General features: G+C 44.2%; 1 protein-coding gene across 3 annotated transcripts in view; it reads left to right on the top strand.

Moving 5' to 3' along the window:
• Positions 1-4,523, top strand: part of LOC5577491 (protein aubergine) — a 56,227-nt gene extending 51,704 nt beyond the window's left edge. For all 3 annotated transcript variants that reach the window (XM_001663359.3, XM_021851615.1, XM_021851616.1), the window contains exons 4-5: positions 3,163-4,101; positions 4,170-4,523. In XM_001663359.3, the coding sequence (XP_001663409.1) occupies positions 3,163-4,101; positions 4,170-4,434 (1,204 nt within the window). In that variant the 3' untranslated portion in view covers positions 4,435-4,523. The remainder of the gene's footprint in view (positions 1-3,162; positions 4,102-4,169) is intronic.
• Positions 4,524-26,624: the final 22,101 nt, after the last annotated feature.

Here is a 26,624-nt window from a genome sequence, read left to right as displayed (position 1 = left end):
GTCGAAAGAATTAAAATTTCAACCGTGATTTGAAATTGTTTTCACGTAGTAAATTATTTATTTTTTCAAAAGAGAACCATTTTCCCAAATTTTCGCTTTTTTCCATTTTTTTTCTTTTCTACTTCTTTTTCGACGTTTTGTCCTTTCGAAGTTTTGGAATTTGATGTTTTGTCTTTCGACGTTTTGTCTCCCAACCTACAATTTGAGAATACTCATTTTTGGGGGTCCGCGAAAAGTTTGTTGAACTTCAAAAAGGTTGGGAATCACTGCTACAGCAGATCTTCCAAAGATTTCTACCGGAGTTCTTAAAAAAACAAATAATTTATTTCACAGTCTTTGATTTATATGATTATGATATTCGTTAAAGGTTTTTTCCAGGAACAATTATTCCTCAATAAATTCAACCAGTGATTTATCGTTAAGTTTTTTCATATTTTTTCTTAACATTCCTCATTTCATTAACGAGTTACTCCTGCAGTTCTTCCAAACAGTTCTCGTGTAATTTTCAAGTTAAATCTCCATGAATTCTTCAAAGTTTGAGATTGAACACTCTTAAAACTACAGCAATCATGACGACCATTGCCACATTAGGGATTCTGTTCAATGTTTTCCAAGGAATGCCTCCAGAAAATCCTGCAGTATTTTATCCAGGGATTAAATCGATTATATTTTCAATAATCTTAGAAACTCATCTAGAAAAATCTCCAAAATTCGTCAAAATTTTCTACAGATTTTTCCCCGAAGATTACTATAAGATTTGTTTTAAGCGATACTTCCCTGATTTTTCATGGGTTTCTCCAATAATGTCTTAGAATGTCGTTGACCATTCTATGAAGACATCTCTGAGATTTTGGATAAACGCTTCGAGAACTTTTCTGGAAAACCTTTTGAAGAATTTTTGCTGGTCTTCTGCTTCTTGAAAAAACTGAACGACTATTCTGGAGGAAATCCTTATAAATCAGTGTTGGCAACTTTGGACAAATCCCTTCGTGAGTTCTAGAAAATGTCCTAAATGGAAACCTCGGATGAAATATTAGTTAAATCGATTAAAGAATCACTGGATTACCTCCAGGATTTTCTGGATAAATTAGTGAAAGCATATTTGAAGGAATTCCTGGAGAAATTGATAGTGGATTTTCTGGAGTAATTTCATGAAACTAATGTCATGGAAGAATTCCTCAACCCTCTAATACCCAAATTTTTATTTTCGATCTAATTATAATATTTCGCTATCTAAAATCGAATTCAACACGTTTGAACAAAGATTTATTTTTATTCACAAATTTATAAATTTTGTTTTTTTTTTTATTTTTCTATTTTTTTTGAGCATCCCTACCCTTTTTCATTTTTTCGGTGCCTAGAAGCACAAACGACTTCAATCTTCCGGGTACCGATTTTTGGCAATAATAAAAATTTGAGTTTTTTTGAAAATATATATTTTATTATATTTTTCTGGGACATATTTTATTTTCCGTGTAACAAACGAAAAATTGATTTGAAATCATTTCAATTCCTCCAGGCACTTCTTCTGTGATAGGTTGGTTGTGGAAAATTAAAATGTATACAATTTTTTGTATTACACTTTATACTAGAAGCAGGCATTTGTAGGTTATAAAAACTACAGTTTTTCAAATATTTTAAGAAATGCAAAAATGTTTAATCGCATATACGGTGGCGCCGCTGTTTTGATGCGGTGAGTGCCGAAAGAGTGACCTTCAATGATCCATCAATATCTACAGGTCTTATCAAGGCGATGATAAAACTTTCAAGACTGCGCTGAGTCATGTTAAAGTTATCTCAAAACTAGAGCAATCATATGAATTTGTTTCAAGGCAAGTTCAATATAAATGTGTCGAACAAAATCTTCAGGTAACGGGTGTTCGATAAAAATGAGATTTTTTCAGTAACACAGCAAAAAAATTTTTTTCAATGAGTTTAGTATTTTTTTTATTAAAAACGTAATGTTTGTTCTTCAAAAAAAACGTCAATGAAAATTGGAGGAGGGGCCCTGATCAACCGTTCGACGTAACTTAGTCGCGATGCTCTCACAAGGGCGTTGAACTGGACTGATGTCCGCCTTCCGGCTACAATTCCAGTTCGTGGTCAACTGCTTCGTGTCCTTGGCCCGGCACAGAGGGAGCCGAAAAAATCCTCAATGGGACGGCACTGGGGCAGGTTGGTCGGAGTCCTTTTTCTTACAACAAGCTTGCTCATTTTACCACCAACAGCTTTTCATTTTATCCACATAGTGCAGGTAAAATGAACATTTGCATCGTTTTTTGCCAGCGATAAAAATATGTGAAAATTTAGCTACTTAAGTCTGAACTCGTGTCGCTGCTATGGAAAACATCTCTATTTTGGATGTTGCGCGATAGAACTATACAAATTCATCGTTTCTCTATCACAAACAAGATGATATCCTTAAGGTGTTCATTTTACCGCCCCTTTCCCTAATTCAATGTTACAATTATGAGATTACAGACATCATGGTGGTTTCTTTATTGTAAAATTATTTAGAATTTACAATCAACATATACATTTATATTGGTTTGATTGTAAGTACTAAATATTAGTTGTATTCCGTATTTTAGGCTGTTGTATAAACTTTTAAACTGCCTTTGATCTTGATAAAAACATACTATAGCTTTTATCTATGTTGTGAAGGCTAGATTGATCTCACATTGAAAACAACTAACAAGTTCAGAAACGGTTTTAAGACAAACCTCCTGCCCACGGGACTTTTTTTCAAAGCTTTACTAGTATTGTTAAGATTTATAAGTTGTAGAATCAGGTTTAACGAAATGATGATAACAATAATTTGTAGTCTATGATAAAACAAAACATGTTACTTGGGAGGGAAATATGAGCATATCACGCACGCGTAGGAATACCTTAGAAAATTAGGCCTTTTCTGATATGCGTATAGCTTGCTGGTTTAAGAGGGGTCCGCCAATTTGAGTTCAACAAAACGCTTCTTCTTTAGTTTTGACACTTTCTAGCGAACAGCTACAACATATTTGAATTCTAACGATATGTGGTGGCATATTTTCAGCAAGAATTGCTCTCATATGAACGTCTAGATTTTTGGTAGTTGTTCAAACTTCCATTTGACTTGTTTACGACAATTCTTATATTAAAGTACAACATATTCTCTGATTGCAGTAAAGTGTTGGCCGGCGAAATGGCCGAGTGGCAGATGGCATTCCGTAATAATCCCATGTATCTGACGGTCGCTCTCACCAACTGGTACGTGGTGGTGCCCGGTGGATCGGAACGGTTGATCGTTGATTTTATGTCCTGCTTGAAGCAGGCCGCATCGCAAATGTATTTCCAAATTGATGAACCACGACGCGTCTCGATTCCCAATGATTCACCCGTGGTCTACGTGGAACAGTTGAGTCAGATCGTGCAACGAGACCCCCAGCTGATCATGTGTTTGGTAACGAATGACAAGGCCGATCGTTATTCGGCCATCAAGAAGAAATGCTGCGTGGACCGAGCCGTACCAACACAGGTCTTGAAGACCCGAACCATTACGCCCAAAGGAGGAAATGTACGTACGTTGATGTCCGTGGCCACCAAAGTAGCGATCCAGATGAACTGCAAACTGGGTGGAATCCCATGGGTTATCAAAAGCCCTCTGGCTTCCGTGATGGTCATTGGGTACGACGTATGTAAGGATTCTAAGGATAGATCGAAAGGATACGGAGCATTGGTTGCCTCCATGTACGGAGGTGGCGTCAAGCATCCAAAGTACTATTCCACTGTTAACCAGCATGCCTATGGAGAGGAACTGTCCAATTATTTAGCCTTGAACGTTATCAAGGCGATCCGTGCATATCAGTCAAGCTTCGGAAATATCCTTCCGCAACGTATCGTCATCTATAGGGATGGCGTCGGCGAAGGAGAGTTGGGCTATGTGCATGAGCATGAAGTCGGGGCCGTGAAGGAGAAACTGGAGGCCGCTTACAAGGCACACGAATTTCAGTCGAAACTGACCTTTTTCGTAGTTAATAAACGCATCAATACGCGATTATTCCATGACAGGAGAAATCCCACGCCCGGAACTATAGTAGATGACGTCATTACACTACCAGAAAGGTATGCTAATAATTCACTTTTAAACTCATTGGATAAATTTATCTAACTCATTCAATTACTCCTTACAGGAACGATTTCTACCTGGTTTCCCAGAGCGTCCGGCAAGGAACGGTGTCCCCAACGTCGTACAACATTCTCAAAGACGAATCCGGACTTAGTGCCGATCGGTTGCAGTTGTACACATTCAAGCAGACGCACATGTATTACAATTGGTCCGGTACCGTCGGAGTGCCGGCCGTCTGTCAGTACGCCCACAAATTGGCCGCCCTGGCCGGTCAGTATCTCCACCAAGCGCCCAGCACGTGGCTGGAGAAGAAACTTTACTTTTTGTAGACCTAAGCAGATATCGACTATGGTTTGTACGTTTATGGATGTTTTAGATGTTTCGAAGAATCTTAATAAATTGACGGTAATGAAACGAATATGTTTTGTGTTTTAAATTGCTTAGAAAAGTCTCAGAGTACAGTCATGTTCCTTCAGTATGATTTAGGACGTAGAAAGTATTGGAAAATGTCTTTCAATAAGTGGAAACAAGTACACGAGAATACTGTAGAAACAAACTAACTTTATTAAACGGAAATAAAATGAGAATGAATTCAGGAACGATGTTCACACTTGAATGGCGCTTTCACATTTTGAATGAGAGTGGGGATGAATGGCGCGCTGGATGCGCTAACAAGCTTTTCGCCATCACAGTAGGTGATGCTTTCGCGTGTTGCCTGATGTGCGTCACAGTAGTGGAAGCATTAACCTAAGAATGCTAATGTCGCTACTGTTCATGTTACCAACATCTAGTTTGCCACACGCTGACAGCCTGAGTACCGGGCCTCAAAGTGTCAAATCAATTTTAACAACCAAAACAAATCATTGGCATTTAACAAACAGTGAAAACACATAACTGAAGGTATAAAAAATTAAAATTAGTTTTGTGATAACAGCGCCATTAGCGTTCTATAATTAATATTTCTATTGTCACAGTTGACAGCACAGCCTTGTTGGTAAGAGCATCTTGATCGTTGCTCCTTCCAATACTCCTCCTCAATGATCACCACCGGCCAAACCGAGCATACTAGCGAACTTCCGAAGCTTCACCTGCCCAAGTGCCTTGGTGAGTATATCCGCAACCATCTCCTCTGTGGAACAGTAAAGCAGCTCCAAAACTCTTGCGTCGCACAGCTCCTTCACGAAATACTGACGAGGCTCGATGTGCCTCGATCACTTCGTTGTCCGTTCCGAACTGACAATGCATGCAGCTCTGGTTATCTTCCCAGAGTGTTACCGGCTTGAACATTGGCTCACCGAAGTCCTCAAACAAATTCAGAAGCCAAACAGCCTCTTGGCTCGCCTCGCTCAACGCCACGTATTCCGATTCCATCGACGAGAGTGTGACGAAATCTTGCAGACGGCCACGAAATCGCTCCACGGGCATACATGAATGCGATACCACTTGTAGACTTGCGAGACTTCAAATCGCCCGCCCAGTCCGCGTCCGAGTATCCAACAAGCTTACCTTCAGAGTCTCCGTATCTTAACTATCAATCCTTCGTCCCTTTCAGGTAGCGCACCACACGTTTGGCTGCCACCCAATCGGCTTCAGTCGGTGCACATACGCATCGTCCCAAAATCGACACACTAGCAGCAATATCGGGTCTCGCACAGACGGTGATATACAGCAACGCTCCCACTAGACTCCTGTACTGGCCATTCGATTTCAGTGGTGGACTCTCCTCTCTGGTCTTGACGAATCCATCTTCCATCGGGGTTTTTGCGCACTTGGCATCGACCAAACCAAATCTCCCAGCAACGCGGTCTATGTAGTTCTTTAGCGAAATACCGTACTTATCACCTTCTTTCCGGATTTCCATTCCCAGGAAATAGTTGGCATCTCCCAGGTTGGCCATCTCGAACTCCTTGCTCAGAGCAGCATGGATCTTTTCGATCTCCTCCTCGCTTTCGCAGCCCAGAAAAATATCGTCGACGTAGACCAGCAAATACAATCGCTTCCCGTTGACCACTTTTGTGTAAAGACACGGATCAGCTCGGTTATGTTTGAACTTCAAACTTTGGAGGAAGGCGTGCAGACGATGATTCCAACAACGAGCAGATTGCTTCAACCCGTAAATGCTTTTCATCAGCTTACACACCTGCTGCTCCTTGCCTTCAGCCACGAAGCCACTTGGTTGCCGCATATAGAGCTCCTCTTCCAGCTTCCCGTACAAATATGCAGTCTTCACATCGAAATGCTTCAGCACCAGGTTCCGTTTCGAAACGATGGCCAGAAGTGTACGCAAAGTTGTTTGCTTTACAACCGGTGCGAACACCTCATCATAGTCTTGCCCATACTTCTGGTTGAATCCTTGGGCGACCAGACGTGCTTTGTATTTCACTGCTTCTCCAGCAGCGTTTCGCTTAATTTTGTACACCCACTTGCAGCCTACTGGCTTTCGCCCAGCAGGCGGGTCTACCAGCTCCCACGTTCCGTTGTCCTCGTGAGATCGCAGCTCTTCAACCATTGCTGTTCTCCACTCAGCACTCTTTTCACAGCTCAAAGCCTCCTATAGCGTTCTCGGCTCCATCTCCTCCTCTGGGGGAAGAGTGCCTGCTACGAAAATTTCTTCAATGAGCCGCCGTGGAGGTACACCTTTTGTTGATCTTCGAGACCTTCTAGCGATTTCATCCATCGGAAAACCGTGGAACGAACTTGCACTTGATGCCACTGAATAGTCCGAAATGTCCAACTCTTCAACGTTTTCTTCTTCATCATCATCGCTACTTTCTTCTACTTCAGGTACTGGATCGATTTCTTCAATCTTCTTCCCCAACGATATAACGACTTCTTCTTTCTTCTTTTTAGGAACTACCGATGCTTCGTTTTCTTCCCCAGGAAACTCCTCCTGACGCCCGCGGGGCACCTCTTCTTCACGCACTTCAACGAACTTCGCATCGCGGATTATCAAAATCGTATCGTTCTCAGGGTTCAGGAAACGATATGCTTTCCTTCCTTCCGCGTACCTGACGAAGACCAACTTCACTGCCTTCGAATCCAACTTTCTCCGTTTCTCCTTCGGCACATGAACGTACGCCTCCGAACCGAAAATACGGATATGGACATACGACGGTTTCTTACCGTGCCACAATTCATACGGTGTCTTTTTCTTACCCAACGACGGAAGACGATTTTGCAAATAGTTCGCCGTGTTCAACGCTTCACCCCAATACTTTTTGCTCAAACCGGACTCAAGAAGCAAACACCGAACCATTTCAACTTCGCACCGATTCTTCCTCTCCGCTTTACCGTTTTGTTGCGGAGAATACGGTGCCGTTTGTTGCAAGACGATACCACCTTCAGCCAAAAAACGTTTGAACGCCGTGCTCGAATATTCTCCTCCTCCATCCGTACGAATGATTCGTGGATACCGGCCGAACAGGTTCTTCACCAAACTACAATACTCGCGCACTTTTTGTTCAACTTCCGACTTCGCCTTCAGCAGGTATACCACCGTGTAACCACTGAAATCGTCCACTAGAGTCACATAGAACCGATTGCCGCTGGGTGTGGCAACTTCCATCGGTCCACCACATGGTCCACCAACGTCCGAATGCACTAAATCGCCAACCGCTGATCGCTTCGGAAACGAAATCCGACTCATCTTCCCTTTCAAACAAACTCCACACACGCAATTTACATTACATTTATGTAATTTCAGACCGAAACCCAAATCGTGTCGCACTATTTTCGCTATTGCTCACACAATTCTGGATGGTTCTCAGTCGTTGCCAGTGCTTGCTCAGGGAACTGCTTCAAACGATATAACCCCCCACTTCGCTCGCCTACCAGCATCACTTCCTTGTCACGTAGGACTCGACAGCCGGATTTCACGAATACAACGCTGTATCCAAGATCACAAATCTTACCTACGGACAGCAGATTACCAGCGAGGGACGGCACGTGGTATACATCGTTGAGCATAACGTTCATCTGGATTCCACTTCCCGTTAACGATGCCTTTTTTCCGGTTCCGGAACCACCAGACTTGATGCGGGTACCATCGGCCAAGCATATTTCCACGCTTTTACTGCGATCCACATCACTCAGCAGCTTCACTTCACTCGTCATATGCGACGTCGCTCCGGAATCCAAATACCACTTTCCGGGGGCACACGGGCTCGCTGCTACCAAACACATTTCCATCACACCGCTCGAAACTTCCGCGGCCATGTTCACTTTCCCAGCATCTTTCTTCACTTGGTCCGACTTTTCTTTCAACTTCGGACAGTCTCGCCGGAAGTGTCCGGATTGGTGGCAATGATGGCACACAACACTTTTCTTCTTTTCGAATTTGCTTTTGTCACTCATCGTCTTCAGAGCCTTTTCCCTGCTCTCCACACCACCCCCACACGTTTGTCGGCGACGCCACTCTTCGCGCAATTTGCTTTTCACAAAGTCCACAGTCACTTCCGCCTCCGGTCGGCTCTCAATCACATCGATGAGGCTACCATACGACATCGGGAGGCTCGGAAGAATTAACGCCATGAACACTCTGTCCTTTAATCCCTCTCCCATCACTTCCAGCTTGTTGTGCAATGCCGTCATGCCATTCAGATGCTCCAGCAGATTGTCTTCTTCTGCTAACCGCATCGAGCACAACTTCCGCAACACGTGCAAAGTCGAAGAAAGAGACGACTTCTCATGAATTTTCTTCAATGAGTCCCACATCTCCTTCGCAGTCGTCTTCCTGATGATGTGAACCAGTTGCGTGTCTTCCACAGCCAAACCGATCATGGCACGAGCTTTTCCATCCTTCAGGATCCAGTCGGCCGACGGCTCGTCAGGCTTGTCTTCCACCACATCCGCGAATAGCTCTTCTTTCACCAGAAAAAGTTCCATCTTGAACTTCCACACCGCGAAATTATTTATCATTATCATTCAACTTTTCGAACGATACCTTCACGTCCGCCATGTTGTCTCACACACACACACACGCGACGCACAGTGCTTCGTCCCTTGGACAAAAGTCAAAAAATCAAATATTCGACCGAATCAAGTAGGCCATGATGTTAACATATGTTTTGAGCGTGTAGTACAGATCTGAGAGAGACTCGCGAAGAGGAAAAATATCAACGTCATATGCAGCCCAGATTCCCCTCTCACGAAACGTCAAATGCAGCCCACTGTTTTTATGGCTGAAAAAGTGAAAAGTATTGTGTTCAAAGTAAATTGTTGTTGAAAACCTCCGTAAGCAGAGCAGTTTTTTCCAAAGTTGCTGATAAATCTAAGCAGAAGATACATTATTTCTAATGTCTGCTACGTTTGCTGGCATGAAATTTCACTCAAACGGCTATTTATGATTCGATGTGATGCAAACTCAATCATTTTTTGCTGAGAGGTTCATGTGAGGATTTGAACGGCTTGCGCATAATTGTTATAAACACAAAGTGGAATAAGAAAAAAACTCAGCAATCACAGAAAAAGAAGACCGTCTTCGCGAGTCTCGTCTCAGGTACAGATATTAGAAAGTTCGTGCAGTTTTCAAAACAAACCAAAACACCACGTGTTGACAAGTTGTTTCTTCGTTCTATATTATTCATTGTTTTCGTGTCAATCCAGTCTCTCTACAATTCGCTTCATTCCCATCCTTATTATATTTTAAAAATGAAAATCGTTATGGACCGTATTGAAACAAGTAAATAGGAGTCATTCCATTCAATTTTCTGTGATTTATTTTAACAATTGTTGAAAAAGATGCTTCTGAGCTTACTTGATACTTGATGAGCTACAATCCGTTACGTTGAATCTACGCCGAATGGATAATTCTTCTCCACTGGGCTCGGTCCTGAGCCAATCGCTTCCAGTCGCCCTGAACGTTAAGTGCCCTTAAGTCCTCTTCAACTGCAAAAAGCCAACGTGTGCGCGACCTACCACGAAGCCGACGGCCTCGTCCGGGTTCTCTACTGAATATTATTTTTGCTTGTCGTTCTTCCGGCATTCGTACCACGTGACCAGCCCAACGCAGCCGGCCGTGTTTTATGAGCTTGATAATATCCACTTCTTTATATACTTGGTACAACTCATGATTCATGCGACGCCGCCAGATGCCATTTTCTTGTTTACCGCCGAGTATTGTTCGCAGCACTTTACGCTCAAAAACTCCAAACGCTTTCCGGTCGACCTCTTTTAACGTCCAGGATTCATGGCCGTATAGAGCAACCGGAAGGATAAGAGTCTTATATAGCGCGAATTTTGTTTTCGTCTGCAGGCTACGGGACTTAAGCTGGTTACGGAGCCCGTAAAAAGCCCTAGTCGCAGCTGCAAGACGCCTTCTCACCTCGCGGGTAACATCATTATCGCAAGTCACTAAAGTACCAAGATACACAAATTCTTCCACTACTTCAAATTTTGCACCACCTAGCACCACTTCACTACCAACGTCACGATTGGAACCACGCTGTCTGCCAGCAATCATGTACTTAGTTTTGCTGGTGTTGACGGTAAGTCCAGTCCTCGCTGTCTCCCTTTCAAAAGGCACGAATGCCTCTTCTACGGCTCGACGATCAATTCCGATTATATCGATATCGTCCGCAAAACCCAGGAGCATATGCGACCGGGTGACGATGGTACCGCTTCTTTGCACGCCCGCTCTCCTTATAGCTCCTTCGAGAGCAATGTTGAACAAAAGATTCGAAAGCGCATCTCCTTGCTTCAATCCATCTAAGGTTGCGAAGGAGGTTGAAGTCTCATCCGCAACCCGCACACTTGATTTCGATCCATCCTACGTTGCACGAATCAGTCTAATCAGTTTCGCCGGAAAACCGTGTTCTACCATTATCTGCCATAACTCATTTCTCTTTACTGAATCGTACGGCGCCTTGAAATCAATGAACAGATGATGTGTCTGCAAGTTGTATTCCCGGAACTTATCAAGGATTTGTCGCAAGGTAAACATTTGATCCGTCGTTGATCGGCCCTCACGAAAACCAGCTTGGTATTCGCCGACGAAGGACTCCTCCAGCGGTCTCAATCTGTTGAACAGAACACGTGACATTATTTTGTACGCCGAATTGAGGAGCGTTATTCCTCGGTAATTGGCGCACTCCAATCTGTGGCCCTTCTTATACAGAGGGAGGCCCTCCAGCCAGCTAGTAGGCAATTCTTCTTCCTCCCATATCCATAACAGAGTACGGTGCAGCATTTCGTACAGCTGCTCACTACCGTGCTTGAAAAGTTCGGCCGGGAGCTCGTCTTTTCCAGCAGCCTTACAGTTCTTCAACTCCTTAATCGCTCTTCTAACCTCATCTAGCGTCGGGGGCTCCACAGCTTGTCCATCGTTGCTGATGATTAATCTGTTCTCAGACGCGCTCGTGTCCTCTCCATTTAACAATTGCTCGAAGTGTTCTTTCCACCTGGCAGCCACCAAGATTTTGTCTGTCAGCAAGTTACCTTCGCGGTCATTGCACATGACGGGAGACGGCGCAGTTTTTCTCCGTACGCCATTGACAGTTTCGTAAAATCTCCGCATATCGTTTTGTTCGATGCTGTTTTGCGCCTGAGTAATGATGTCTTCTTTCTGCGGTGAATTCGTTTCTCGGCTGCTCTAGCTTCCTTGTACCGCTCTCTATTCTGCCGGGTACCAGACACTAACATCCGACTTCTGGCAACATTCTTCTCATCCGTCACATTCTGGCACTCCTCATCAAACCAACCGTTTCTGGGTCGTCTATGAGCAGTACCTATCACCTCTCGCTCTGCTGTGCTCATCGCACCGTGGATAGACTCCCACAGATTGTTGAGGTGTTCGCCTACGTTGTATCCCCTTATCCGCTCATCGAGCTTCCGGCGGTACTCGTCTGCTACACCTTCTGTTGATAAGCGCTGGATATTGAAACGCAACGGTCGCTGTGTTCTTGTGTTCGCCACGGTAGACAACCGTGCACGAATTTTACTAACAACGAGATAGTGATCAGAGTCGATGTTTGGGCCTCTAAAGGTCCTCACATCGATGACATCCGAGAAATGCCGACCGTCCACCAAAACGTGGTCTATTTGGTTGCAGAGCTCGCCATTTGGGTGCATCCAGGTGTGCTTTCGGATGTCTTTGCGTGCAAAGTAGGTGCTGCTGATGGCCATCCCTCTAGCTGCAGCAAAAATTATTAGCCTTGGGCCGTTGTCATTGGTGGCGGAGTGAAGGCTCTCCGTACCAATTATAGGGCGGAAAAACTCCTCTCTTCCGACCTGAGCGTTGGCATCCCCGATAACAACTTTTACGTCATGTTTTGGGCACTCTCCGTAGGTCTTGTCGAGACAATCATAAAACGCATCCTTCGTGTCGTCGGGTTTATCGTTTGTCTGCGCATAGATGTTGATCAGACTGTAGTTGAAGAATTTGCCCCGTATCCTCAATACGCAGATTCGTTCATTAATCGGTTTCCACCGCATAACACGCTTCATCTGCTTCCCGATCACTATGAATCCGACGCCATGCTCTGCCTTATCGCTGCCACTATGGTAGATGTTGTATTTGAAAGCTGTGTTGGCGACGGGATCCACCGCCCTGAATTCACGTTCTCCAGTTCTAGGCCATCTTACTTCCTGAATAGCAGCCACGCTCATTCCAACCTTCTGCAATTCACGATCCAAAAGGCTCACTCGTCCGGGTTCATTTAACGACATTCCAGGTACCGAGTTTCCAATCATAGTCATTATTTCGTTGCCAGGTCGATTGCCGAAAATATCGTTCGTTATTTCTCCTTTCTCCATTTTTCGTGGTAGGTAAGAAATTCGATATGCTACCTCACCAGGGTCGCGATACCTACATCACGATGGTGGGGCTGCCACCTTAGGTGTAGCTGACGTAATACAGCATTTCATACTCAGCCGCTGGATGCCAGAACAGACGCTGTTTGAGCCGCACCTCCTTGGTGGACAGACGCTCGAGACGCACCTCCTCACTCTAGCTGATGTCAGAAGGACAACAGTGCCCAGGCTGCACTACCAGCTAAGTGCGCAACCCTTAGCTGGCGGTCTTTGTCATCATTTGACCCGTGGAAGCGTGAGGTAGGGACTTGTGAGGACCAGAGCTATGTTGGACGCTCCTTCTTAGTTGTCGGCTCACCATTTCACAGCCCAAGTTTCTGAGCTACATACTTTTTAATACAGAAGAAAATTAAAACACTTATCTTCTTTTTGCCCATACAAAAAAGTACCTCAAAGTACCTTACTGAAATCCACTTAAAAATAAAATTTGAAGTATTTTTCAAATTCTGGAAGTGATTCCAGCTGCATATGTTAGCCAATTGTATGTCATCTTATGATTTTTAGGATATGCTGCCACAACCATCAATAAAGATTGTTTCGAGCAGTAGTTTTCTCCCGCTCCACCCAACCGGAAAAATCATGTTCTGAATTTCATGTATAGTTGTTATGGCACTGATTCTTTCTCTAAGATATTTGAGAACGAGCTAAAGACGTTTTGCAAATTTTATTGTTGCAAAATAAACCAAAAGTGGGCTAAATGAGGAAGATCATACAAAATTCAAATCAGTTCAGCTCCCGCGCAATCAGAAAACTGACAATGCAGATATTTCCAGCTAGGCTGCAAAGGTTGGCATGGGGTTTCACAAACCGTTCAATGAATGTTCTAGAAAACTAAAAAGGGACGTGTTGCAGATCTTATCAACGAAGTGCTCGCTGACAATTTATCAAATTCTTCGACTGGGGATCAAGTACAGGTCATGACTGTAGCATAGGCATTAGCTTTGAACATTGATTTAGATCTGTACCACTTTGAACGAATTACATCCGAACTTGCTTCCTTGCCATTATGCGCTGTAGCAAGAGAAACAAAAAACAATCCCGAAACCGATTTCTGCATCAGAAACAGCTGCTACAGTCGATCTACAACAGCTCATGAATTGTACTGCATCCAGTATCATGAAGGATATCTCGTTAGAAGCTTCTACTGCTGTAAAGCTGGTTTGCAAGTGGGGCTTCGATGGAAGTTCAGGACACAGCATGTACTAACAAACATTTTCGGAAGCAGGAAAATCGGATGAAAGTTTGCTGGCCGGAACCATTGCGACGTTTCGTTGAAAATGATCGAAATGAAAGAATATAAAACCTTCTGGTCAACGACATTTCAATTTTCTTTTGTAGCAAAAATTCAGTTCTCGGATGATTAATAGCTCGTAAATGAATTGTGTTGCTAATAAAAAGAAACTTTTTTCAACCTTTTTTATTGGATTTCATTTTATTCATTGGAATAATCCATACTCCAAAATTTTTTTATAAAAAGTTGGTTATTGAGACACTTTTATGGTTACGTATGCCACATACATCGTTCATGCGAACGACTCAAGTACTTTTTCATGCATTTTTATTTTAAACTCTTCTTCCAAGCGAGCACTGTTTTATGGTGTCAAATGTAAAATTTGACGTATCCAGCTTTTTACGCTAGCTTGCCATAAATTTAGAATCACCCCCTTTTGACGTTGCTTGCCAACACTATAATTTTTATGGTTTAATCGAAGCAAGCTTTGTGAAGAAGAAAATTTTTGTTGTTGACAATTCAATGTCAGAATTTTTAAATTGTAGTTTTACAAAATCTGAATATGAAATGTAATATATATTTTATAATCTTTTCTCTATACATTTTAGCTCTACAAGGAACAGGAATCAATAGTAACCTGAGGTCCAAATTGAAGACACTATATGCTCAAACATTTACCAAACCATCAACCTACTGATTAGTATTTTAAAGATGCCTCTGGCTAGAAGGCAAACCGTTAATCTCTGTTCAACATTACGGCGATTGTGAAAAGATTTTAGAGGGTGTAGACTGTGGAGAATAAGATCGGGCCAAATTTGTAGATAGCAAGTTATATTTTTATTACCGTCGATTTTTTATGTCAGTTATCGGCATTGTCCCTTGCACAATCATTTTTCAGATTTTTAGAATTTGCGATTGTCGATTCAATCCTAGATTTAATCTTTTGGTATGGTTATCCGTAACATGCAAATAAATTCCCAGCTCATCTGGGGTTCGAAGGGCGAACTTGAGCAAAAACTCAATGTAATTCATCAGCTTGCCCCAAAATTTAACATAGATCCGTAATACTATTCTGCAAGCTCGCAAAACTATGCTTTTTGTTCATAGCCTCTGCGTTAAGGACACAACCTTATGACTAACATCATCAGCATCATCTTTGTTGGAGGGATTTATAAAAACCAACAATAAAGTCAGCATATAAGGGTCTTCTGCATTAGTCTCCTCACTCCAGATATTTAATCAAATTTAAATGGGGCAACTATCACATTTTCATGAAGCTATCAACAGCAGCCTGAGATATTTCATCATCCGGATACCTAAAATATAAGAAATAGACATTAAATTCTGGAAATAGTGTTAGACTACGAATAGTTGCAAAATTCTAATACGTAATAATTCATAACAAATGTAGTGAAAATTTTTGACAATTCAATCAACAAAGTCAGATCACCGCCTGCTAAGACGTAGCCATAAAAAACATAGGCAATAAATGTCAACATCTAATCACCCCTTGTTGTTTTATAGCCAGCGTAAAAAGCTGGATAAGCCACTCATGCCATTACTGATGTAATATGTGTCATTTATGCCAATAATGAGTTTTTTTGTGTATAACGAGATCCTCTTCAACTTCGTAGGGCAAAACCGTATAAAACATCCCGATATGACTTTTGTCCCCAAGTGCCATACATTCGAAGCACTGTACGACGCCTCGACCGAACCGAAAAATATCTTCGAAATTGAAGCACAACTTTACCGGAAAAAAAAAACCGTTCTACAGTTCTCAGTATACTGCCGGGACCATAACCTATTGGAAAATGTCTTTCAATAAGTGGAAACAAGTACACGAGAATACTGTAGAAACAAACTAACTTTATTAAACGAAAATAAAATGAGAATGAATTCAGGAACGATGTTCACACTTGAATGGCGCTTTCACATTTTGAATGAGAGTGGGGATGAATGGCGCGCTGGATGCGCTAACAAGCTTTTCGCCATCACAGTAGGTGATGCTTTCGCGTGTTGCCTGATGTGCGTCACAGTTGACAGCACAACCTTGTCGGTAAGTGCATCTTGATCGTTGCTCCTTCCAATAGAAAGTAGAGATTGTCGGGATTCAAAATTTTCAAACCCGGACCCGACCCGTACCCGACTTATTTTATTTCTTCAAACCCGGACCCGACCCGAACCCGAAAATATTTCGTTATTCAAACCCGAACCCGACCTGAAACCCGATTTTTTTTGTAAAAAACCCGAATAAAACCCGAGCTCGAAAAGATGGTAAATTCAACGGGAAGCTTTCAAGATGCTACCAAAGACAAATTAAAGACCCCTATGTCCCTTGCAGTTGCTCGAAATTTTATGGCTCATAAGGTAATCTAGAATGCCGTTCAAAGTGTACTGCGATCTGTCAAACTTGGGTACCTTTTGCACTACCGAGGGACGAAATGCAGTACTAGAAGTGGTACCCAATCTGAGCCCGAGTGTGACGGACCTGATGCTACTCCGTTCGCAATTCGCGGTTCGGGTCGGGTTTCGGGTTTGAGAAAGTAGTAGAAAGAGGAGAATCAATGGAAAATACATTCAATATAAATTGTTTTGTAAAGAAGAGTTATATTTTGTTGTTATATTTTTAAAAGATTATTTCCAGCATTGATATTTATATTAAAAATAGCTTAAAATGAGAACTTTCCCTGAAATTTGTCTCATAATTCTTCAGAAATCTTTCATAAGTTTCGCCCAAAAGTTTTGTAAATTAAAAAAAAAAAGAAAAGATTCGTAATAGAAATATTTATTAACTACAGCAAAAACTTTTCTATAAAAAGCAAGGAAATTACTTCATTAGTAGTTTCAGTCCTTTTCTATGTATTACAACCCCGGCCATACTGAATAGAAAAGGGGAATTCCAGGGTCGGAATCAGGAAAATCGGTAAACTGAGAGCTTTCTTTGCCAAAGTTGCAATTTTCGCATTCGTATACCGTGTGGCAGGTACGATGATACTCTATACCCAGGGAAGTAAAGAAAATTTCCATTACGAAAAGATCCTGGACTGATCGGGAATCGAACCCAACACCTTCAGCATGGCTTTGCTTTGTAGCCGCGGACTCTAACCATTTGGCTAAGGAAGGTCAAAAACAACGCCTTAAGGGAAATATGCTCAAAGGCTACACTACAAATTAAATTTAGATCAAACACAAAGTGAGGGAGGTTTGAAGACTCCTTTCGAGTTCGGAAACGAAGCAAATCTAAATAGTAGTGAATTGTGAAACTTTCTGAAAGTTCTTTAAAACACTTTGAAGCTACGTGTACTACAGTCGACTCTTCTTCTTCTTCTTTTTGGCATTAACGTCCTCACTGAGCCAGAGCCTGCTTCTCAGTTTAGTGTTCTTAAAAGCACTTCCTCAGTTATTAACTGAGAGCTTTCTTCGCCAATGTTGCCAGTTCCGCATTCGTGTATCGTGTGGCAGATAAGATGATACTCTATGCCCAGGGAAGTCAAGGAAATTTCCATTACGAAAAGATCCTGGACCGACCGGGAATCGAATCCAGACACCCATGGCTTTGCTTTGTAGCCGCGGACTCTAACCATTCGGCTAAGGAAGGCCCCTAACTCGAGAGTCGACTGTAACATTGTGTATTGAGTGGTTTACATAAATATACGCGTATAATAGCCATTTATTACGATTTCGTTATAATATTGTGTCACATAGTTCTACTTGCGGTCTCAACTCATGCGTGGTGAGCTTTCTGCGGACTAACGGCACCTTGAGGAGGCCGGGGTGGATTTTGCAACGGCAAATGGCGTATAAGGGTCGTCCTTGGTCAGTATTCCCACTGAAAGGGCACCGGACCTACAAGGGATCGGGTATTCCCGCGACACTCGTGCTTGGGGATCAAGGACCTGGCTTTTCGGAACTTCGGGTGAAGCTTTGGTTGGAATCTGCCGGATATACACTTCCTATTGGACAGCGGTTTTGCTCAGCGACTCCACTATCTCTCATCGAATCCCAAGATGATTTCTCTGGTCGAGCATTCAAGGACCCAAAACTTGCCTTTGACCTTTGTTCTTCTGAGGGAATGAAGATGGCGTTCTTCCTCCGAACAAAGCTGTTTAAAATAACAACGGTTTCTCCAAAACCGCATTTTTATTGGTATTTAATATGATCGATTTCTCTCCATCGATCCTCTCTTCTGTGAATAAAGATGACAAGATGCAAGTTTGTCAGCATTTTTTCACCTTAAGACGCAAGATTGCATCACTGCCAAGCGGTCTGAAGTGAAAAAATGCTAACAAATTACCATCTTGTCACCTTTATTTACAGAAGAGAGAATCGATGAAGAGAAATCGATCATGCTACTTACGCCCTTATTCTAGCACACGATTGATTTGACCACGCTTTCCTTACTAACGTTACTAACCGCTTTTTAATGACTGCACATTAGGCCGTCCCTTATTTTTCGAAAATGCGAAATGTTATAAGTTCGTCATTGTAAAGTGCTCGTTTTGGTAAGAAAAAAATCAGGTAAAAATTTGAAGTCCGTACGTGGACGCTAAGTGGTCCCCCAACGACCCTAAAGGTATTAGATGTAGATGACCCCCTTGCGCCAGTTCGAGCTCGCTGCTCTAGTGTACGCAACATGAATACGAAAAGCCACTAGTAACACATTGATAATCAGCATAGAATTTTATGTAAAATAATATTTTATACTGTGGATATCTTCATAACACTGCACGCTGCCATAAAATTCATAACTACAAAGGAATCGTTCAAACATTACGTAACGCAACAGGGAGAGGGAGGGGGTCTTCCGTAGTGGTACTGTCCATACAAAAATTTTAAATTTTTCATACAAAAGCTATTGTGTGGAGGAGGGAGGGGGTCTAAAATTGACAAAATTTTCGTTACGTAATATTTGAATCATCCCAAAGAAAACAAACTTCTATACTGATTATAAACATGCGCAGGACAATTTGTTACTGGTGGCTTTTCGTACTCATGCTGCGTGCACTAGAGTAGCGAGCTCGATTTTGCGCACGGGGTCATCTTCGCCTAATACTTTTACGGTCGTTGGGGGACCACTTAGCGTCCACGTACGGACTTCAAATTTTTACCTGATTTTTTTCTTACCAAAACGAGCACTTTACAATGACGAACTTATAACATTTCGCATTTTCGAAAAATAAGGGACGGCCTACTGCACATCTAACACTACTAAGTTTAACTATAAGACCTTCAATGCCACTAGACCTTAAATAAAGAACAAACAAATTGTTCAAAAAAAATTCACTACCACCTATTAGAAAGCGTCCATTTATTACGTAACGCTAAAAATGGAAATTGATTTTACAATAATTTCACAACTAATGTGGTCGGCCTAGGTGCCTTTCAATCTAGGTTTACTTTTAATTTTTGATGTGGTATTTTTAATTGATTTGGATGTCATTTTGTACTAGTACGGCTCGTTCGTTGTTGTCGAAAGATCAGCTTGCTGTCCACCGCTGTGCCGTTTACGGTGATTTTACATCCTCAGCCGGAACAAGTCTGGGGGATTGGGAGTGGGGGAAGAGGATGACCTGGGTCTTCGCCGCGTTACTACATATCTTCCGGCTGGTAAGGTATTCTGTCAAGATATCCAGGCCTCGTTGGAGTTTTGTCCTGCGCGCTCTGATCCCTCTTCCACTGTAGACGATGGAGGTGTCATCTGCAAACAGAGACAGCGCACCGCCTCCTGGGAGTGCGGGCATATCGGAGGTGAACAGGTTGAATAGCAGGGGCCCGAGGATACTGCCCTGGGGAACGCCTGTGATGATGTCGTGCGCATCGGAAATTGCTCCGTTTAGTGAGACCTGTAGGCAAATTCCGGCGCGTATTTTCTTCGAATAAAAGAAAATTTTCTTGCTGGTGCGTAATGGAAGAAAATTTCTTCTCTTCGAAGAAATTGTTCGCCGGAATTCACCTACTGGAATGTCCTCGCTGGAAAAAAAAACCAAAAAAGTGATAGTTATTCACTTTTTTCACCAGGTAGCTGGGAAGATTATATTATTGAAGCTTGAGCACCAGGCCATCATGCCAAACGTTGTCGAATGCTTTTTCGACATCGTGCAGAGCCATGGCAGAGGTTTTGGATAAGGACTTGTTCCGTCTGAGGATGTTGATGACTCGGGAAAGTTGGTGCACGGTTGATCGCCGCGTCGGAAACCAAACTGACGGTGGAGCTAGCCTACTCCGGCTACGCGCTTCTTCATGCTTCGATACTGGCCGGTGGAGTGCCGAAGTCGTTCTAGCGATTCCGGTTGGAGGATGGCTTCCGGTTCACTGGCGCTCCGTACTCAGAGCCAGTGAAATCCGCCCGGCGGTGGATCTATCCTACTCCAACGAAGATTTCCCGGGTGGCGGAAGATCTCCCGAAGCGATGCTATCCGGACAGATGCCGAGGTCGGTCCTGCGATTCTGGTGGTGGGAAGCTTCCGGTTCACAGGCGCCCCGACGATCATTTACCGGTGCAACAACGCGATCTACTCAACTAGTCCCCGGCGGTGGACTTAGCCTACTCCGAAGCAGGCTGGGCAGATGCCGAGGTCGGTCTTGCGATTCCGGTGGAGGTAAAATTCCGGTTCACAAACGCCCCGACGACCTTTTGCCGGTGCTACTACGTGGTCTACTCAAATAGTCCACGACGGTGGACTTAGCTTACTCTGAAGCTGGCCGGGCAGATGCCGAGGTTGGTCCTGCGATTCCAGTGGAAGGAAACTTCCGGTTCACAGGCGCCCCCGCTATTTCACGAATTACTCAGCTAGACCCTGGCGGTAAACTCAGCCTACTCCGACTCGACGTTGGTCGGCCAAGTGCCAGGGTTGGTTCTGCAATTCCGGTTGGAGGATGGCTTCCGGTTTGCAAGCGCCCCGATGACTTTGACCCGATACTACGCTACGCCCGCTCTACTCGGTCTACTCCCCGATAGAGGATCTAGCCTACTCCGATCGCGACCCGGAGCTCTCTGGTCTTCCCGCTATCTTCTTTGCAGCAACGACATAATCGCTGTTATTACCTTGTTCACCGCATTCCAGGTGTTTTCATGCTGGCACATTTTCTGCACCATGTTGTCCGGATTTAGGACGCTTGCGGTTTCTGGTATCATCTCGCTTCGTATATCCCTGATTCGAGGGCAATCAAATATAACTTGCTCCGCTGTCTCCTCGATATTTGGACAGGCCGGATGTGGAGATTCTGCGTGTCCGAATCTGTGCAGATATTTCCGGAAGCATCAATGGCCTGACAGAAACTGGGTCAAGAAGAAGTTAACCTCTCCGTGTTTTCAGGTCATCCACATCGACACGTTAGGAATGAGCCTGTGGGTCCACCTTCCTTTCTCCGAGTTATTCCACTCCTTCTGTCACCTGGCCATTATGTCCAACCTAATGGTATTTCTCACATTTCTAGTGTCCCTTTGCTGGTAGCATGCAATGTCCTCTGCCAGAGTGATGCAGATGGGGATCATTCCGGCGATAACGCACACTGCCTCCGATGATATAGTGCGGTAGGCACTCGCCACCCGTATAGCCATGAGCCGGAACGTACCTGCCAGCTTATCTCGGTTACGTTTGGTTCCCAACGCTGCAGCCCAAGCCGAGATTCCATACCTCAGTATAGACGATGATACGCTCGCCAGAAGACGCCTGGTCCTCCAATGTTGGGCATGATCCTTTTAGCAGGCATAGTCTACGTGGCTGTTAAAGTTTAGCCTGGCGTCGACCATTACTCCAAGATGCTTTAGAGAGCGGTTCGATGGGATTACGTGTCCTCCGACGTTGATCTCCAACTGCTGAACCGTCTTGCAGTTGCTGACCAGCACCACCTCAGTTTTATGATGAGCCAACTGCAGCTTGACTCCAGTCATCCACGATTCAATGGTGTCTAGCGATTCCGCCGTCAGCATCTCCACATCCTCCGCAGTCTCACCAGTTTTTGCAAGATGACGTCATCTGTGAACCCGACGATCTCGACTTTCATTCGGCAGTGGCAAGGTTTGCACTCCATCGTATATCATGTTCCATAATGCTGGACCAAGTATGGATCCCTGTGGAACTCCCGCCGTGACTTCAATTGACATCCGTCCCTGGTTTGTGTCGTAGACCAGTACCCGGTTCTGAAAGTAACTTTGCAGAACTTTACACAGATATCCGGGAGCCCGCATTCTGTGTAGGGCTGCTGCGATAGCCTATCGATTGGTATGTTGTTGATCACCTGACTGGTTGCCCGCACGTTTCGTTCTCTGGCCTGGGAGATCGCCTCTTCGATGGCCTGCAGCTGCCGATCTACGTCATCAGTTGACTTGGGTCGCACATCGTTGACGACGTGGGTGTCGACACACTGCCGGAACTGGTCCCTGTTGACACGATGATAGTTGCGCCGAGTCGTGAGATGCCAGTTGACCGAGGACCCAACTTCCGCCACCACCGGATAGTGGTCCGAGCTGAGTTCCTGGTAGACGGTCGGTAGGGAGATGCTTACCATGTTGGTGATGAACAGGTTGATGGTGATTAACAAGTTGTTGAAGCTACATTCTTCCAAGCCTTGCTGCAGGATGACTCCGTTTCGGTTTCTTCGGGGATTCCCCCAGGCTTCGTGTTTCGCGGTGAGGTCGCTAGCGATGATGTACCGCCGGTTTAGCTTGGTGATGTCCTGCCGTAGGGCCGTTGCCGACTCGTCGTGGAGGTTCGCTTGCGTTGGGTAGTATGCAGCGATGATGGTGATCGGAGCGTCAGAAGCTTGCACTGCTACTCCTACGGCCTCAATGAGTTTGAGCTGCAGGTTCAGCAGCAGGCGGCAGTTCATGTTGTGGCGCAAAGCGATGGCGACTCCCCCTCCTTCAGAGTTGGTCCGATCTAGCCGCACAAGTCGATGGTTGGGAATGGAGACGCTCAGCTCAGGGTTGAGGTGTGTCTCCGTGATGATGGCGATGTCGATGCTTTTCTCTCCGAGAAAATCGACGAACTCGATGGCTTTGTTCCGGAGGGAACAAGCGTTCCAGTTTGCGATCCTGGTGATGGCCTCACGGGTCATATTTGGAGAGGAAAGCAAATACCACCGAGTTGGCGGCGTCGATCTGTTCCGACTTGGAACGGCAGGCGCGCAGCCGTTGGAACAAGTTCCCGGTGTATTCTAACATTTGCTCCGGTGTGTACAGGGAGCCGTCGTCGGAGGGAGGAGTGCCGAGAGCACTGTTTCCAGGATTCCCCCATCCAGAAGGGGGTGCTCTCTGCACCGGTGCAGCAGTCGCGACGGCCGTAAAGCGATGCTGAACGGAGGGGGCCGACTGGTGAGATGCCTGTCGGTGGGTAGGTGGAAGCGGTGGCATATTGGGCACCTGATAGCGGGGAGTTGGAAAGTGCTCCTCAGTCAGCGGTGGGGATGGTCGGCGCTGTCGTCCCTGCTTCTTGGCGGATTGCAAGGAACTCCGCTCGTTTGGGGCAATTACGGCTGCTGCCCTCGTGGTTGGAACCGCAGTTGGCACACTTCGGTTCGTTGCCCTTCTCCATATCGGTTGGCATGTCGTCGTTGCGTGCGCGCCGGCATATTTGCCACAGCGACGTTTCATGTGGCAGTTCTTTGTCTCGTGACCGAACGCGAGGCAGTTGCCACACTGCGTCATGACTCTCTGCTTCGGGCGGTAATGCTCAGCAGCCAGTGGCGCGATAAGTCAATAGGACATGTCCGATGTACAAACATATCTAGGACAGCCAATTGTTGAAGGATTGCTTTACTCTACGACTTTACGTACGACTATAAAAACTGTTTTATTCAGTTTTTTCGCAAAATGCTGCATCCCGTGTATAAGCGAATACAGGTCGGACTCGATTATCCGGGATTTGATTAACCGGAATTTTAGGCTCGATTATCTGAATTATGTTTTTTTAATATTCTTGTTGTAAGGGAGATTGGGCACGTCAGGAGTTAATCATCAATGTTAACTTCCTTTTCCCGATCAGCCTAGATAGCCGCGTAGTGTCGGTAGCGGTTGTTTCAATTCGCTAAGAATTAACACTACGGACTGCCTGTTCCGGTGGTAAAAGTCCACCTAACAGGTGACCCCTAATTCATGCGGCTTTAAGCTTACTGTGCCTAAGAATGAATGGTTAGGGGGGTCTAAATAAAACCTAACCGCAAACGGAACCTGTGGAGTACCAGGGCGCCCTCTACAGTATTATGCCCTTCCTGTGCTACCCGGAGCAATGGTGCAGGTGACCTTGTGTTTCTCCGAGATAATCGGCTGCCCTTCTTAAGTCTCAAGCCTGAGGCTAAATAAGGGTGGGATGATTAATACGTTGTAACTTAGTTTAAATTTTCACCTCTATGGTTTTGCATTATGCGTTTTACACAGTGTGTTCTGTGCTTTTCGCCTTTGTCGACTTTTAAGAGATACCGATATGGTTTTTTCGCTGCTGGTCTTTTTCGTTCTGAGATTGCGAAAAGCTTAATCCTGCCTAGTTTGGGTAGTGGCTACGGTTAGGATAGCTTTGTTAGACCAATTTTCAGCATAAAATATCAGCAATGATCAATCTTTGTAGACTCATGCAAATGCTACAGCTCAAATGGCGCTAGTTCAAAAACCTTACTTTTTGAACTTTTATCTAGGTAACCTTGCGGACCCAGTTTTTGCTACTTTCAGAAACATGAAATGGCAAATTTGCGTGCCATGTTTCGTGCATGCGTGCTCGTAAATAGCGCTATTGTTGCTACACTCATTTCTGAGTTAACAACCAGAGGTATGTGCTGTCACAATCGATATTTCTGTTGGTGACCTCAATGGACCTATGCACGAGTTCACAATTTGACGTTTTAGCGGTGCCGTGTTATTTATGGGACCATGGCAACCAGTGAATTCGACACCGCTCAAACGTCAAATTAGTGAACTCGTGCACTGGTCCATAGGAAATACGTCTTTCGTTGTGTGGTGTATTTACCACATGATGAACCATCCCCAATGGATGATTTCAAACGAGTTGTCGTTCACTGCCTATGAACAGGCCTTCTGCTGATTGTGGGCAGTGATGCTGATACTCATCACATCATCTGGAGCAGTTCAGCTATAAATTTGAGAAGCACCAGTCTGATAAAGTGCTTAAGTAGTTCAAATCTTGGATTACTTATTTTAGGGAATCGCCCAACCTTCATGGTATCTGCTAGAGAAGAAGTGTTAGACATAATGCTCTGCTCGAACAGAATCAGTCACAAGTTGACGAATTGGTATGTATCAGATGATGAATCATTATCTGATCATCGCTACATACACTGGGAATCGGTTGTGACCAAATTCCATGGATTCTCTCCGTCCATTGAAAATCCTAGTGATTCGGATGTTTCCACTTCCGGTGAGTTGGGACACAATTGTCCTTGCTTCGAGTGATCTCACAATTGCTTGTCACTTTGCTTATAGGAAATTTTCTACACAACTCCCTTTACAGGAGAAGTGGACGTCTGGCTGTTTGTAAAGTATGTCAGACAGTCAGGCTGCTATAAAAGCTCTTGCTTCGGCCAACTCAAGGTCGAAGCTTGTTATCGCATGTCGAACTCAAATTGAGGAACTGAATTCAGTCAACTCTGTAAACCTTATATGGGTACCTGGCCATTCTTCCAATGCTGGAAATGAATTGGCTGATGAGCTAGCTCGCGATGGAGCATCGCATGACTCCATTGGCCCTGAGCCGCCTATTCCAATTTCGAAGTGCTGGGTGAAGCTTCAGATTAATTCTTGGGCGGTAACTCAGCACAAGCAATATTGGAATAGTTTGGAGTCGTGTCGTCAAACAAAATTGTATAATACTGAGCCATCTCCAAGGGTGGCGAAGTATTTAACAAATCTGTCAAAGCAGAATTGCTGTCTCTTGGTCAGAGCGTTGACAGGCCACTGCCGACTCAACTATCACATGACAAATATTCAGTGTGTTGACTCATTTGTGTGTGATAGTTGTGACTCCGATTATGGAACTTCGTATCACCTGGTATGCAACTGTCCAGTTTTTGCGCAAATGCGATTCCAATTACACCCGATTCTGTTTTTGCACGGGGGATGCGTACCGTGCAAAAAAAGTTTTCAGTTCAAAATTTCAAAAACCGTGCAAAAAAAGTAACAACATTTCTTGACGTTTCATGCAAAAATAAGGTTTTGGCGGAAAAAAATGTATGGAAACTTTTTTTGCACGGCCGTGTAAAAAAATCCGTGCAAAAACAGAATCGGGTGTACTTGGTAAACACTTATTAAGTGAAACTGAATTCAGAAGCCTGAATCTTCAGGACATTTTGTTATTCTTAACCCGCTGTGGTAATGAGCTATATGCTCTCTTTACGCTTTTGCGTTTTGCAGTGCCCTTTTTAGGGCGCTGTTCGAACCCATTGTGGTATGGAGCTACATGCTCTCAATTCGCTTATGCGATCTTCCCTCTTCAAGGGACCCCACTCCTATTTCCTCCCATCTTTCCC

The sequence above is a fragment of the Aedes aegypti genome, chromosome 3 (genome assembly GCF_002204515.2).
Source record: "Aedes aegypti strain LVP_AGWG chromosome 3, AaegL5.0 Primary Assembly, whole genome shotgun sequence".
NCBI lineage: Eukaryota > Metazoa > Arthropoda > Insecta > Diptera > Culicidae > Aedes > Aedes aegypti.
Note: the sequence above shows the minus strand (reverse complement) of the source record. Positions and strands in the feature narration are given on the sequence as shown.